The sequence below is a fragment of the Bombyx mori genome, chromosome 24, assembly GCF_030269925.1.
Source record: "Bombyx mori chromosome 24, ASM3026992v2".
NCBI classification, from domain to species: Eukaryota; Metazoa; Arthropoda; class Insecta; order Lepidoptera; family Bombycidae; genus Bombyx; species Bombyx mori.
The window spans coordinates 18,095,452-18,112,940 of NC_085130.1; the positions used below are offsets into that span (position 1 = coordinate 18,095,452).

At 38.8% G+C, this 17,489-nt stretch overlaps 3 protein-coding genes across 8 annotated transcripts in view; 2 read left to right on the forward strand and 1 right to left on the reverse strand.

The window, feature by feature from the left end:
- The window catches only part of LOC101741520 (uncharacterized), a 215,540-nt gene that overhangs the window by 181,356 nt on the left and 16,695 nt on the right, over positions 1-17,489 (forward strand). The window lies entirely within an intron of this gene.
- The window catches only part of LOC100101209 (double-stranded RNA-specific editase 1), a 55,627-nt gene that overhangs the window by 11,895 nt on the left and 26,243 nt on the right, over positions 1-17,489 (reverse strand). The gene's annotated exons all lie outside the window — the stretch shown is intronic.
- Positions 1,960-17,215, forward strand: LOC101736798 (pancreatic lipase-related protein 2). 2 transcript variants are annotated; one of them, XM_038019903.2, is made up of 9 exons: positions 1,960-2,488; positions 6,885-6,996; positions 7,502-7,650; positions 8,444-8,585; positions 9,963-10,048; positions 10,549-10,677; positions 11,157-11,267; positions 11,695-11,851; positions 13,980-14,119. In XM_038019903.2, the coding sequence occupies exons 1-9, from the start codon at positions 2,446-2,448 to the stop codon at positions 13,981-13,983; spliced, it is 933 nt and encodes a 310-aa protein (XP_037875831.1). In that variant the 5' UTR covers positions 1,960-2,445; the 3' UTR covers positions 13,984-14,119. The 2 variants fall into 2 exon arrangements, with proteins under 2 accessions (XP_037875831.1, XP_037875830.1); XM_038019902.2 differs by lacking the exon at positions 11,695-11,851 and having other exon boundaries at positions 13,980-17,215.

Below are 17,489 nucleotides of genomic sequence, written 5' to 3' on the forward strand. Positions count from 1 at the left end.
CAATGTCTGTGTGAACGTCTAAATCGTCTGCGGGATTCGAACCTCGGCACTGTCGCATCGCTCGATACTAATACACCGGCCGTCTTATCCTTCAAACAAAGTCTTAGTTAGCCAGTTAATGTATTGATGCCGTTACATAACACGTCCATAGATTGTGACTATGTAGTTGCAGTTTTATAATCCAATAACTATTCGTGTCGCAACGGACCGGTCGGGACGGTAAAAGCCGTTTTAGGTAACCTGCAAGGGCTCTGACACACTACAAGCTAATGCTACGCGAACATTAAAGCTATAAATTTCGTGACTGAAAAAATTTCGTCTATAGAAGTGGCCTATTTATCATTCATACATACTCGTATAGGTAGACGCAGTGACCTATTTAAATTATAACACCTAATTATCTCTCAACACTTTTGAAGTGAAAACTTCTTTAGAATCGTTGTGATTTCAAACCGGATGCAACGGAAAAAACGACAGGTAAGAGACACAAATACAAAAATGTGTAGGATGAAGCCAGCAAAGAATGAGACAGAAATATACATACTATTTAATACAGCGCCATCTGTGAGATTTTTTAAAACTAACGTGTGTATGAAAGCTTGTAGTGAATTTTAATTTAGGATTATACGTGAAATTAAAATATCAATTCACAGAGGGCGCTACCTTACAATTATTTACTAATGACAAAATTTTACATATACTTAAGACGTTTAGGATAATTGTATTTTAATTTTGGAAGGTTTCACTTCTACTACGTGTGAATTGCACACATTTTGTTTATTTTATTGCTTAGATCAGCCTTTCTCAAAGTGGACGATAACGCCCCCTTGTGGGCGCTGCAGGCCTAAAGGTGGGCGGTTTCTAATTGCATCTAAGAATACTCTTAGACACCGACTAAACTCTCACTTTAGTGGTTTTTAGGTATGTGAAAAAATGGTCAAAAATAATTTATTCCCAAAGTGGGCAGTAGACAAAATAAGTTTGGGAGCCCCTGGCTTAAATGGATGGACGAGCTCACGGCTCACCTGGTGTTAAGTAATTACCGGAGCCCATAGACATCTACAGCGTAAATGCCGCCACGCACCTTGACACATGAATTCTATGTCTCACTTTTAACAGTACAACGGCTACCCCGCCCTTCAAACCGAAACACATTACTGCTTCACGGCAGAAATAGGCAGGACGGTCATAGCTACCCATGCGGACTCACAAGACGTTCTACCACCAATGATTACGCAAATTTCAATTTTGCGGGTTTGATTTTTATTACACATTGTTATTCCTTCACCGTGGAAATCAATCGTGAACATTTGTGAAGTATTTCATTAGAAAAATTGGTACCCGCCTGCGGGATTCGAACACCGGTGCATGGCTAGATAGGAATGCACCGGACGTCTTATCCTTTAGGCCGCGACGACTTAAGCACTGACCCACGACATGTACCTCTTTTTTCCCTACTTATTTGCTTGTAGTTGGTAGTCTAAGAGGCTATTCCAGATAAGCCCGGACGTGTAAGTGAGCTACGGGTGTTTCACTTTTGAAGTTATACTTATTTAGGCGCGTTATGAAAAATTGATGAGAGTGAAATTTTACGATGCGCGCGCACCGTGATACAAAATTAACAGAATGAAGTTGCCCACTAAATCGCTCATTACAATATGACCGACGTAACTTGGCGAGTCTGAATATAGCCGCAGATGAACTTTCCGAACCGTACCGAGAATCATCGAATTTATACGATGTCAAGAAAAGGGATGTCCAATATGCGTGTTTTAGGATGTTGTTTAATCGATTTTTTTTCAAATTGATTAAAATTTAAATAAAAAAAAAGAAATAAATTTAATAAAAATAAAGTATAACTTCTTACGCGCATACATAAGTACACGCACCCTTTTTGTTTTTTCCTACCTATTATAGTAACCTCGAGGGGTTATTCTAGATACACCGAGCTAATAGGTGAGCTCACGGGGCTCTAACCTGACGACGTTGCTAACACTGGCCCTAGCAAGAAGCATGCTTCGCAGAATCTACCACCGGATCGGAAACGCGACCCACTGAGAAGATCCGGCGAGAAACTCAGTGGGCTGTGTCTGTGGGTTAATTTACTCGTCGAGCCCTTCGTCGAGTTTAAGGGTTCGACGAGGACGCTGACCGGTGCTTGAGGTACGTAAAAGCACCGTTCGGGAGGATCCGTGATGACGTGGGCTGTTATACCCGATAACTATAGCATAGCTCTCACCGGAGGGCCGATCTAATAATTTTCATAGCGAAGAAAATCTTGTAACAAATTGCACTGTCGCTTCGTTTACTATACACGACACTCGTTTTCGGAAGACACGATTGAATCAGAGAATTTTAATTAAAATATAATAATTAGTAATAGTTTTTTTTTGTGTTTCTGTTTTTCAATACGTTCAGTTTTTCGCGGTAAAACAAAAAAAAATCATGCAGACAGCAATTCCTTTGGCGTGTCTTTTATCCGTCATAAGTGAGTAGTTATTTTTCATAAATTATATTTTATTTTATTTTAATTTTCTTTTTGATTTGTAACTTTAAAAAGTATTATTATTTACTTCGGTTTTCACGAGTCAAAGACCACATTTTAATTACTTTTAACGGGGATTTCAATCTCATGTTGATTTTATTTATACTTACTGACGTTGTCCGGGTGACATCAATTTATCTTGACAAAAAGTATTGACTAACAAACATACAAACCGTCAGTATTGGTTTAGATTATTTTTGGTTATTTTTTAGAACCTTTTTTATTTTACATCTGTTTAGAAATAAATCTACCAGGATAGCTTATTATACGAAGAGACATGAAAACGTTATGTCTGTAATAATAAAATATGAACAGGATTGAAATTATAGAATATAAATGCAAACAATACTGAGGATGATTGCCATTTCATTAACAAAATATAAATCTACCATCGCTGTACCGTCTACAGAATCACAGCCCTCAGTAAAACAGCTTTATACAATGTTTTCTTAATCTTAAATTAACTTTTTACTTAATTGAATATATTAATTAGTAAATATCAGATAAGTAAAATATGTAATGCTAAACAAAATGGCAAAAAACATGAACCACAAAAGAAATCAAACAAAAATAATAAAACAAACGTGTGGCACTCGGGAACTGCCGCGGTAAAGCTATTGCATAGCATTTTTTATCAACTTTTGCAATCATAATTAGACAATGATAATTTAATATTAAAACAATAATAAAACAAGACCACGCTGTATTAAGCATTAATAAAAGCAAAACATTAACTGTCCCCTTCACACTCATAAGGTATACCGCGCGAGAGAGAGAGATGGGCAGACTTTTCATGATGCGCGTGCAGTGTGACGTCACGCCGCGCGCTTATTCACAAACACTACGCAAGCGCAACGTGTGCATGTGTTGAACGCGAGCTACATGGCAGGCGGAGTGAGGGGTGTTAGGTTTTATTTTCGTTCCGGAATTTTATTCTACCATTAATCTTAATCAATTTCCAACGCGTAAAAAAAGTACCAGGAAAGCATAAATACAAGGAGATATTGTTACATTCCTAGATCAAAGGAAATGGAAATTTGAATCGCTCCAGTATACGAATACGAGGAATCTCTATGAAGACTACAAAACATAGATACATGTATACAAAACATACATATATATATTGCCAAAATAAATCTAACAAGAACTACCTGCCACTATCAGAATAATAAGTTTTAAATAAACAATAAATAATAGTTTAAAAAACTAAAAAACGCGCTTTATATAAAATTTAAAAAAGCGTGGGGTGGTTTTTAAGATATTATTGAAATAATAATTCTTCTATTCTCATATCTGTAAGAAAAATATTTATAACTAATAACACCATGCACCCCACGTTTTTATTTACAATTAAATTTATATTTTTGAAGTGAAACTTCCTTATCGGCGTTGGAAAAAAATTTACCGTCACATTTTTCGGTTACGCGTCACTTTTTTCCGTTACGCGCCATCTGTTTTGTATTCATGTCTATGATAATAAAATCCTTTTGTTTAAACTTTATCTAATTTAACTTTTTTGTATTCATGTCTATGATAATAAAATCCTTTTGTTTAAACTTTATCTAATTTAACTTTATTTAACCAATTTCTAGAAAGTTGCATGTAGATCATTTTTCGAAAAATAAGGCCATAAACAAGTTTCACTTCTTACGTGTGTACACTAGTACACGCACACATTTTTTTTTACACTATTTTCAATTTAAATTTATTAAAATATATTTTCTATTTTTTAGTTGAATTGTATATAAAGCGTGTTTTTTAGTTTTTTTAAACTAAATTTTTTTTTTCATTTTTTAGTTCAATTTTCAATTTTTTTTATATTTTTTTATAATTTTTTTTTTCATTTTTTTTTTATATTGAATTGTCATCTGTCCTCGATAAATCTACAAAGTTTGAATGAAATCTGGCCGTTTAAAGTGGGTCAAAATCGCGTCTAAAGGAGTCGGCTACAAACATACAATCATCTCATACACACAAGTGAAGCTAATATAAAGCGTGTAAAAAAGTACCAGGGGAGCATAGATACAAAGAGATATTGTGACATTCCTACATGAAATTTCGAAATGAAAGAATGAATCGCTCCAGTACACAGGTCTTTATGTAGACAACAAAACATATATTGCAAAATAATGGCCCTATTAGCGCTTCTTTCGTCGATGATGACGAGAGGTGTAAAAAATGCGTACAAACAAGCATGACCAACAGATAAACTCATGTTTTGAACTTTTTTGAAAAAGGTACATACTACTACTATAAACTACCAACGCGATATTAGGGACGCATAAATACAAAGAGATATTGTTACATTCCTACATAAATTCTGAAGATTAAAAATTGGTCACAATTGGTCAATAGTACAAGTCTCTCTCCCAAGACTGACTAATTAAACATATGTATTTATAATTTTAACATTTAAACATAAATTTTAAATCTATACTAATATTATAAAGCTGAAGAATTTGTTTGTTGTACACCAGAGTATATACATACATAATTTATTAAACAAATCGAAGAACTTACCTACGCGATAAGTTTTATTTTTTTAAAAAGTACCAGGGGAGTATAAATTCAAGGAGATATTGTTACATTCCTAGATCAATCTGGAAATGAAAGAATGAATCGCTCCAGTACACCGGTATCTTTGAAGACTATAACAGACCAGATTTACATAAAAATACCGATGCAAATATTGCGCAGCTGTTACGCTTCGAATCACGAGTAATTAGTGCATTTTTTTTTTAATCAATTCTGCACTCTTTACGTAATAACATAAGGAGCATGCTTGAGTGGCATAGTTGTGTTTTATTAACGTTTCGTCTTTATAAAAAGACAGCTTAGATTTCAGAGTCGTATCTCAAAGTTTAAGGGCGTCGTGGCCTGGAGGATAAGACGGCCCAGTTTGTATCGGGTTACGCGACGGTGCCAGTGTTCGAATCCTGCGGAGTTTTTTTTTTTAATAAGCTTTTATTAGCTTCAGACGTATGTATGTTAGTATGTAACGGAATCTTTGAACATGATTTTGACCCCTTCAAAACCACGGATTAACTCGAAATTTGGTATACTTATTAAGGACCGATGACAAATCAATATTAAAAAAAATATTGAAATTCAACTAAAAAATAAATAATAGTTTAAAAAACTAACAAAACTAAGAAATATTTATAACTACTGATACCATGCACCCCACGCTTTTTTTACAATAAAATAATTTTTTCTTACACTATTTTTATTTCATTTTTTTTTTTGGATTTTCTAAAAAAGCGTGTTTATTTAGTTAGTTTTTTTAAACGATTTTTTTTTAAATTCATTGTGTTATTATCGTAAGTACAAAAATAGCTCCAAAGCGAAGGAACAAGGGCGTGCCGTAAAAATCGATTATTTTTTTCCCCTAATTATTCTCTGGTAGCTGGCTTATTTCAACTACGCCCGGACGGGTTGGTGAGCTCACGGACTCAACCTGAGTTTGCTAACACTGGCCCTAGCAATGGCAGTGCTTCGCTAAATCTACCACCGGAACTGAATCGCAATCCACTGAGAAGATCCCGCGAGGAAATCACTGGGCCCGATTTCTTTCTTCTTCACAATTTTACATAATTTTTTTACACATCTCAAAATCGTATGCAGACCTTATCTTTCTTTAACAACGATACTGTCTTCTACCGGTATCGAACTGGATTCCGCGGCGCGGTAGCTACTTATTAACAACCCAACTACTTATATAAGATATAGATAGCCAGAGTTACGCAATGGCTTCTTAATGGACAAAAATGACACCGGTTCTAAAACTTAAGTTTCTATTAAGCTTAAGTATCGAGGAAATTGCATAAACAAATTAATTCGTACATAAATTTAAATATACAGAGGGTTGAAAGACTATTTGGATTAAGCAACATTTTAGCAACTTTACAGGAATACGTTTTAAAATTTGGAGAAAATATCATAAGATAAAATAAAAAATCTTCAACTGTTTGAATGGAGTAAACTTAATTGAAGTTCATTTAAAAATAAATAATAGTATAAAAAAGAACAAAACAGGACCCTTTTATAGAAAAACCAACTAAAAAATTGAAAATAAATTTGAATAAATTTGAATTCAAAATAAGAGTAAGAAAAAACGATTTTATTGTAAAAAAAGCGTGGGGTGCTTGCTTTTCAGGATATTATCAAAATAACCTTTCTACTTATATATGTTCATAAAATATTTAAAACTATTGATACCATGCACCCCACGCTTTTTTATACACACAAGTCAAAGCAATTGGATTCCTTAAGGATTCGAAGGATCTTTCTTTTATAACAGCCAAGGGTCCTTGTTAAGCAATGCCCGTTTGATGTCCAGGACCACCAGGAGTGCAGTTCGAGAACTCTTTGCTGCAAATAGCGCCCATCGACAAGTCAAAGTGCCCCTTCGTGAAGAACACCAATGATGTTGGTTTCCAGCTATACACTAGGTGAGGATATGATTGTAGAGGCCTATTTTTTTGGGCCGTACCTCCTACGAGGTTTCGCGCTTAGGGGACGCTCGCGGTATGTAGGACTCGATGATTGAGATTGTTAAAGGCCCACCCACCAAACGACCCCCTGTCCTCGCGCGATCCCCACCCGAGATAGAATCTGGGCAAAGGTATGAGGGTACTCCACGGTCAACAGTACAGCCAGACGCACAGATCTGCCCGTAAATGTTTACTGGTAGTAAGACCTCTTGTGATTACTGATGGTAGGACCTCTTCTGAGCCCGCACGGGTAGATACCACCACCACCTTGCCTATTTCTGCCGTGAAGCAGTAATGCGTTTCGGTTTGAAGGGTGGGGCAGCCGTTGTAACCTTACTGAGACCTTAGAACTTATATCTCAAAGTGGGTGGCATTACCTTGTATATGTCTATGGGCTCCAGTAACCACTTAACACTACCACAAAGCAATAAATAAAAACAGTACTATCTAAGTGCATTTTCAGGCATAACCCGACAGTCTACCAGGAGCTGGTCTACGGTGATGACGAGAAGCTCTTTGCTTCGAATATAGACTTCAACGATAAGACGGTTCTCTACTTCCACGCGTTCATGGAGCAGCCCGACGACGGTAGCGGCATCATGATCAGGGAAGGTGATTTGTGAGAGATTAATTATTTGAATCGTTATTGTGATTACACGTACACACTACGCTCAATGAAGCGAAGGCAATCAAAGGTCCCGAAGACTGCGTTTTCAATAAATTGAGAGTGGCGCGAAAACTAGGGGTTGGGACCCTTGTGGGAGACCCCAGAAAGTTGTTGGGGGTCATCATTTTTTAATATTTCGGTCGATTTAGCAGCTCACTCCCTCCCTATTGAGATGTCGCCAAAATTATTCTCTCAACTAAATGGGGTTGTAGTCAAAAAAGTTTGCGCATCTTTGGTCTAAACGATGCCCGGCGTAGTGTTGCATCTAACCCGGAATTCAAATCCCGGAGAAATCGTTCTGAATACCTCCTTCAGAAAACTGGGTGGTAGCCGTGACCAAAGTGTGAATGAGCCAATTTGAATGATCATTGGTGGTAGGTATTGAAGATCAGGGCAGGTTGTCCACATTAGGACCGTCGATTACACAAGCACGATCATCCTGTAAGGTTCAGGGAAACGAAACTCGTTTTTAGAAAGTCCACAAAGTCTTTTGTGTTTTAAGGAATGCGCAATAAAACTCCTCGTCTGTGGTCAGCGCATTTACACAAATCGCTTTTACGTCTCCCTTATCATATCGTCTTTTGACCACATATTTTAACAATTACCTACAGACTTTTCAGACAAACTAGTCAGACAGCTTTTTATTAATTTTTTTTTATAGTCAGATGCAACTTCAAACGCCATTTCATGTTTTTATACGTGACGCAAAAATTTCCACATTTCACTTTACTTCCGCAGCATACGTCCAGCGAGGTGACACGAACGTCATCATGATAGACGCTCATCATCTCGAAGCGGGACCGTGGTACGTCACGGCGGCCCAGAACACGTGGTACATAGGACGCTTCGCGGCGCAGTTCATCGACTTCCTCGTGACCAGGTAAACTTAAAATGGGAGATGCGAAGGCCCATATACAACATCATAGATTGGGGAGGGAGCGAAACTTTTCTAGACTTACAGCAACTGACATGGCTTAAGCCTAACTTCCTCGTGACCAGGTAAACACATTCCAGTCTTGTTGTTAGAATGGGGGCTGCGAAGGTACATATACGTGCTGATATTGGAGGGGGAGGGGGGTTTGAAACTTTTCTAGACCTACTGTAACTGACACCGTCTTAAACCACAAAAGCTGCTCAGTTCTCGGAGTCAGTTCCATGCTCCGAAGAGGAAAAGGATGGTCCTGTGAGAAGCAGTTCGGTTTACCGTTTACCGGTTTACCGGTTTACAGTTTCGGAGTCATTTGGAAGGCAAAGCCAAGTTGGCGTCCAAAATGCTGGGAGTCCTCAACAGAGCGAAGCGGTACTTCACGCCTGGACAAAGACTTTTGCTTTATAAAGCACAAGTCCGGCCTCGCATGGAGTACTGCTCCCATCTCTGGGCCGGGGCTCCCAAATACCAGCTTCTTCCATTTGACTCCATACAGAGGAGGGCCGTTCGGATTGTCGATAATCCCATTCTCTCGGATCGTTTGGAGCCTCTGGGTCTACGGAGGGACTTCGGTTCCCTCTGTATTTTGTACCGTATGTTCCATGGGGAGTGCTCTGAGGAATTGTTCGAGATGATACCAGCATCTCGTTTTTACCATCGCACCGCCCGCCACCGGAGTAGAGTTCATCCATACTACCTGGAGCCACTGCGGTCATCCACAGTGCGTTTCCAGAGATCTTTTTTGCCACGTACCATCCGGCTATGGAATGAGCTCCCCTCCACGGTGTTTCCCGAGCGCTATGACATGTCCTTCTTCAAACGAGGCTTATGGAGAGTATTAAGCGGTAGGCAGCGGCTTGGCTCTGCCCCTGGCATTGTTGAAGTCCATGGGCGACGGTAACCACTCACCATCAGGTGGGCCGTATGCCCGTCTGCCTACAAAGGCAATAAAAAAAAAAAAAAAAAAAAAAAAAAAAAACCCTGAATTTGGGATTGGACAAAGATATCTAACACGCGAGGGAGGTCGCTAAGTCCCTTAAACTCATTTAAACAACACTCAAGGAAGCCATACTTTTGGGTTTATCATAGATTCTTCCTTAGCAATGGATTGACTAGCTCGCCTAGCGTTTAACTTACAGTTACTGCTGAAGTTTTTATTTATTGGCCTTATAAGCAGACAAGCATACGGCCAGCCTGATGGTGAGTAGTTACCGTTGCCCATGGACTTCAGAAATGCCAGGAGCAGAGCCAAGCCGCTGCCTGCTGTTAACACATCGCAGCTAGAGAGATTCATATACATACCTACTAATTTGTATAATAATATTCCAGGGGGCTGAATCTAAACAGCACCCATCTGATAGGGCACAGCCTCGGGGCTCAGAGCGCCGGTGTCGCCGGTAGCTCATTGAAATCAGGTAACAAAACTACCCTCTGAACTCTTTTATTTAATCCCCAAGCTTAGACATTTATTTGTATACGTGTGTAGCATAACTATAGCGCGATTTAGGGAACCACTAACGCCATTTATCCTGCACTATATAGAAATATGCACTGGACGAAATTATTAGCTTAGCTTTTTTTGCTTAGATGGGTGGAAGAGCTCACAGCCCACCTGGTGTTAAGTGGTTACTGGAGCCCATAGACATCTACAATGTAAATGCCGCCACCCACCTTGAGATATGGGTTCTAAGGGCTCAGTATAGTTACAACGGCTGCCCCACCCTTCAAAACACGGTAGTGTCCTGTGCCGCATACTAAGACGTGTACCGTGGACCTTCCTCCCTTACGATAGACGCTTCTGAGACTCTTTCGCCAACTGTTGTATCAATATGGGATCCACCACCAAACTCTAAAGACCAGGGTCTTTGAAATAAAACAGAGGCCCGAGTCTGGACATGACGTTTTATGATTCCAGGTCGCGTGGCCAGAATAACGGGCCTAGATCCGGCGCTGCCGTTATTCGAAGGCCTACCGATAGACCAGCGTCTGGACGCATCGGACGCCGAATTCGTTGACGTTATTCACACCGACGCCGGTATTTTTGGTGAGTGAAACCAGAGCTTCCTTTCAAGACTATTGCCTCTATAGATAAGATGCGCAAATGCGATCCGGATACTTTTTTGTGCTTGGACAAGTGAAGGAGATTACCGGTCACGTTAAGACACGAGTTTCAAGTATCACTTTTCTAGTACACGAGCTGCCTTACCCTAAAAACTGAAACGTGCTTCTTTCAGTGTTAGATAGCCCAGTTATTGAGGAATATATAACATCACGCTAACACCAATACCAGCGGAGTACCAATAAAGAATGTTTCAAAATCGGCTTTTTTTTTAAGTCGCTTTAAAAACGTGATTTTGTTACCTTAAATAGCTCCTCAACGTTCTATTGTTCGAAAATATTTTCACTTTCTACGTTAATGAAATGGCGGGTAAAATTTAGCGTTATGCCAAAGTAACTAGGTATCCTACGCGGACCAAGTCGCGGGCAATAGCTAGTCGACCTATAAAGCTCCTTTCTGTACAGGATACAAGGCGCCGATCGGTCACGTGGACTTTTACCCGAACGGCGGCATCAGTCCCCAGCCAGGATGCGAGCTGGAAGCCGTCATACCACAGCAGCTACTTCTGAACAAGTGTACGTATAGCTTCCTAAAGCTTAACAGCAAATTAAGCGTCACATTTTCCATCTACCCTAGATGCTCACGATTGACTTCCACGAATTATTAAAAAAATATAATTTGCGTAATTACTGGTGGTAGGACCTCTTGTGAGTCCGCGCGGGTAAGTACCGCCCTGCCTATTTCTGCCGTGAAGCAGTAATGCGTTTCGGTCTGAAGGGCGGCGCAGCCGTTGTAACTATACTGAGGCCTTAAAACTTATATCTCAAGGTGGGTGGTGCATTTAGGTTGTAGATGTCTATAGGCTCCAGTAACCACTTAACACCAGGTGGGCTGTGAGCTCGTCCAACCAACTAAGATACAAAAAATATATATTTAAAGACAAGATACCGCCCAACCAGACACCTTCCAGCTAACGTTTCGCCATTGGCAATATCCATTCAGTCTTCTGCAGCCACTGGCGTTCATATCAGTTCTACACGGAATCTGTAATCCGGCCGCGTTCATTCCTCGCCACCGAATGCACCTCGTGGAGGCGGTACTCCAGTGGTGGTTGCGAATTCGAGAAAACCACACACATGGGATTCGGGGTCGATACGAAGTAAGAGATAAGTCCGTATCATCTAAAGCTTTGGCGCTTTGTGGTCTTTCTAAATCACATCTTATTCACACGTGGCAATCTTGGGCACTATTGGCACCTGTGGGACACATCTAAAGCACGTCTTAGTCACACTTGGCAGCCTTGGGAAATATTGGCAGCATTGGGATCCTTCTAAAGTACATCTTAGTCACACGTGCACGGCAATCTTGGGCACTATTGGCACTCTTCTAAAGCACATCTTATTCACACGTGGAAACCTTGGGTACTATTGGCACCATTGGAACCCTTCTCAAGCACATCTTAGTCACACTTGACAGCCTTGGGAACTATTGGCATCATAGGGTTTTTTTTTATTGCTTAAAAAAATCATAGGGTCCCTTCTAAAGTATATCTTAATCAGACGTGGCAATCTTGGGCACTATTGGCACCATTAGGACCCTTCTTAAGTACATCTTAGTCACACATGGCAGCCTTGGGAACTATTGGCAGCATTGGGATCCTTCTAAAGTACATCACACGTGGCAATTGTGGGCACTATTGGCACTATTGGCACTCTTGTAAAGCAAATCTTATTCACACGTGGAAGTCTTGGGCACTATTGGCACTTTTGAGACGCTTCTAAAGCATATCTTAGTCATACGTGGTTCTCTTTCTCTCCATTGGGACCCTTTTAAAACACATCTTAGTGCAAGAAAACGTCTATTGGTGTTTTCAAAGAGATCTGAACGCACTCCAATCTGGAACCACTCAGTTTAGAATTATGAGAGGCACTTAAAAAAATGCTTGCACAAGTGTTGGAACGGATTTGGAATTTGTTAATATGTAGCAGAATTTTGGTCAACATTGGATCATATTTGAGATTGATTCATGACAGTACTTTCTTTATCCGCGAGTATAGCTTTCTGTTGCTAGATGTGGACATCACCGATTGTTTGTCACAGAGCACTATCACTGTCAGATGTAATAACTAAGATTCCTATATATGTCTATCATAATTAGGAACGTTTTCAATTTTGCGGCCAAAAAAGTGACGATTTCATGAATTTAAAATTTTTCTCTAATTTTCCATTTTTTTCTATTTAGGCAGGTTCAGAATAAAAAATGCTTCATCACAATTGAGTCATTTATATTTTTTCCTTTTACGCATTTGATAAAGCCAATTATAATGATTGAAAAAAAAATTGCCGAATTTCGACACGCATTACTGGAAAAATAGCAAACAAGTTAGAATTAGAATTTCGAACCAGTGATACGAATGAGATTTGGGGTAGTTTTTAATGTATAACTCCTAATTTAACAGGGTTTACGAATGTATAGTTATATATGACCACATGTCTATTGTCATGACAACAAATTTACTATACTTATAATTACGGTAACATTAAATTTATGAGAATTAAATCAAATAACTTGCTTTTTGCCTCAAATTTGAAAACGACCCACTAGCTCTTTTAGTGCTGAGCTTATTTTCACATTATTTGCAGAATTTGCTGAAGGATTCTTTTAAAATGTACTTTATTTTCATCATAAATAAAATCTAACTTAAAAATATAGAAACATCAATTCTAAATTCAAAGCAAAATAATTTTAAATTGTGATTTATAAATGTTATTAGCTTAATAAAAACGTTATACGTTCGCGCGCTAAGACGCGTCCGCACAGGTCGATTCCTAATACCTGTTATCGAACTACGCAAATAGTCGATATTCCGACGCTCCGAAATTTATAGACAGTCCATATATTGTTCATACGTTTCGCGCTCAAAGGTTTAAAACTACTGCGGCTTCACCAGTTTCCGTGGTCGCGGTTAACTCAAGTATTATGCTTCTATATATAAAAATGTATTCTTGATGAAGTTTATTTGCATGCAAAAGGCAACAAAGCAAGAAATCATAAATTTATCAAGATTCTGTGCACGATTTCGACTGTTCCAGACGCATCCATTACAAAGCACTTTCGAAATACGATAACCGATAAACGCACAATTAGCAGAGTCTCTAATACTTTTCACACACAATAAACTTTTATTACAAAAAAACCCAAATTCATTGGGTCAAGTTCAGAGCTTTAGCATGACGTTTCACTGTGCACTTGGCTTGCCTCACACCCGCCCCTTATTCGCTTACAGGTGATGGTCCCCAAACCGACACGCGACCAAACACAGCACTCCTGACCTACGATTTACTCACTGAAGATCGCAGAGCACAATCAATCGAAGATTACGCTCACAGTAAAACGAACATGAACGCAGTACACGAATCTAAAGACGTCAATCCAAATAACATGAAGTTTGGAAAAGGAACTATTCTGAAAATATCCAAGAGAGAAGCAGATAAACATTTAGCGAAAGATACAGAAATCGATGAAGAATCGACAGATAATATCGTTACAACACCAAACAAAATCGATATTGAGGATTCGAGAAACAAACATACCCATAAACAAGCAGCATTACCATTAAGGAAGCTCAATCCTATTGCTATTATTCGAGGTGTATACAAAATGAATCGATACGTAAATGATAATATAATCCATAGAGAAAAACGATTCCTACCCTCGTTCAAGAGACACGAGAATATTAACGCTTTTAGTCTTTTGGCTTTATTGAGGAACCACCGAAACGTGTTGCCTGTCGTCTCGTTGGCTAGAGAGATAAGCACCATGATCCGGAATGGCCACACTGAACTGAGCCATTTCAGTCGGGAGACGAATAGTTATATAGGCGCGAAACCAGCGTTGTTTGGCACGCCTTTCTCATATAATATAGAGGCGAGCAAAGGTTCAGCGTTGAATGGATTCTTCAAGAAATTTTTCGGTCTGGGTGGGGATAGGTTATCCGTAAGCAGCAGCGGATGAGAACGCGTTTAATTGGAACTAGTTTTACGGATAGTCCGCTGTTTTCGTGGTCGTATTTTGTTAGCTACCGTCAAATTTTCTATATGAACGAATTTTATTTACATTCATCTTTTTCCTTTCACACAGATACCTACTAGGTAATAGTTGTTGCAAAATACGAGCGCGCGTGAGCTTATTTATTTCTACGTTGCTATTGTTCACGAAGTACGGTCAGCATATCAAATCTTAAAAGTTAAAGAAAACGCAATGTAAATTAGTAGTTACTTTAACGATCTTGTTTATTTTTTACTAGCTGACCCGGCAGACTTCGTAGTGCCTCAATCGATAAATAAAAGATCAAAACTTTTGTATAAAATAAACTTAAAGCAAACAAAAGGAATCCGTCCGACGGGGGACACATCAAAAGAAAAACAAAATTGGAATTTTTATTTAATTCCGAGTATTTTCATATTTATCTACCTTTTAAACCTTCTCTGGACTTCCACAAATAATTCAAGACCAAACTTAGCCAAATCGGTCCAGCCGTTCTCCAGTTTTAGCGAGACTAACGAACAGCAATTCATTTTTATATATATAGATTCTGACAACTCCTAATAAGTAAATTAAAAAATACTTAAAATATAAAAATCCATAGCAAGAATTAACGATTTTTTGTTTGCTGACCTTACGTGCTCTCGCCTACATTGACGCGTATACAGATTGGTCACTCACACAACTAAGGGCGGCGCGTAGTCGTACATTGCAAGAACTATAACTAAATATATTATAATATATATTATGTTAAGGTATGGCCATTTGTTTGACTTGAGTTTTGATGTCGAGTATTAGATAAATTGTTAAAATAATTTCTATTGTGTATATGGCCCGCGAAAACCAAAGACAACACTGTTGAATTCAATTTTTTATGTACAAAAAAAGTTATTGCTTAACTTAATTAAATATAAACTTAAAAATATTCCAATTGTACGACCGAAATCTTTCCTCTTCTGGAAAATTGGGAGGGGTATTTTCTTTAAATATGCTACGCAATTTGGGTCCAAAATAAACGCGGGTTTGGAGAAATGCCGACAACGTCTGCTGCCGGTTACCGTCCTCGTCGAACTCGTCGCTTGCGACGAAGGGCTCGACGAGTAAATTAACCCACAGACACAGCCCACTGAGTTTCTCGCCGGATCTTCTCAGTGGGTCGCGTTTCCGATCCGGTGGTAGAATCTGCGAAACACGGCTCTTGCTAGGGCCAGCGTTAGCAACGTCGTAAGGTTTAAAAAATAAGCCTAAGTTACTCCTTATTCCATCAGCTACCTATCAGTGAAAGTCTCGTCAAAATCGGTCCAGCCGTTCCAGAGATTAGCCGGAACAAACAGACAGACACAAAAATTGTAAAAAATGTTACTTTGGTGTATGTACCGTATATAATATATTCATATGCATGTAGTAAAACGCGGTTATTTTAATATTACAAACAGACACTCCAATTTTTTTGTATATGTATAGATATTTTTTAAATTTAAATCCTCAAGTCGCTCATCCTGTAAAGTTGCAAAAATATCGCTTAAGCCAAATAGCCCTTGTGACCCGTCAATATGGTTGATATTCCACCATAGTAATTTTAGTCTTTATTATTAAATTTATTCGTATTTCTGTGTGTTCAAGTGCCCGCGGCGTCTATTATGTGGCCACGCAACGGAAGTCGCCATACTCTATACAGTAATATATATATTATTATATACTACATATATATAAATAAATTTATAAATTTCAAAAGGAAATCGTGTTTCAGTTCTTCACGCAATACTTAGACGTAAGCATATTAATTAAGCAATAAATAATATATGAACATAGCAACAGAAGAACGAGACGGTGTAGCCACGCGTCACAAGATAGATATGTCCATGGACTCCCGTAATTATTTTACTGGTGGTAGCACCATGCCGTGAAGCAGTAATGCGTTTCGATTTGAAGGGTGGGGCAGCCGTTGTAACTATACTGGGACCTTAGAACTTGTATCTCAAGGTGGGTGGCGCATTTACGCTGTAGATGTCTATGGGCTCCAGTGACCACTTAACACCAGGTGGGCTGTGAGTTCGTCCACCCAACTAAGCAATAACAAAATAAAATACAACTATTTAAGATAAACATTACATAGGTGTGACACTTATCGTTACATTTTGAGTAATTCACGCTATATCTTTATAAATTATAGCCTATGTGTTATTCTGATTAGTAAGCTATATTATTGTAAAGTTTCATCAAAATCCATTAAGTAATTTTTGCGTGAACGATTAACAAACATACATACATACATTCTTAAAAAGAGATGTATGGAGAGATGTATAAAAGGAGATGTATGGAAATGGTAGTGCAAGGTAGAGGGGGAAGAGGTCGACCGAAGAAGACATGGATGGAGTGTGTGAATGACGATATGAGAGAGAGAGGAGTGAGTGTTGAGATGACGGCTGATAGAAGAGAATGGAAGAGAAAAATTAGCTGTGCCGACCCCACCTAGTGGGATAAGGCGGAGAAAAAGAGCAAGAAGATACATTCTTAAAAACTTTCGCGTTTATAATATTAGCAGTAGGAAGTAGGATTAAGCACTCGGTAAAAGAGCAAATAAACTTGTTCATAACTTGTTTTTACTGGTGACCACCCACCTTGAGATATAAGTTCTAATATCTCAGGTATAGTTACAACGGCTGCCACGCCCTTCAAACCGAAACGCATTACTGCTTCACGGTAGAAATAGACAGGGCGGTGGTACCCACTCGTGCGGACTCACAACAGG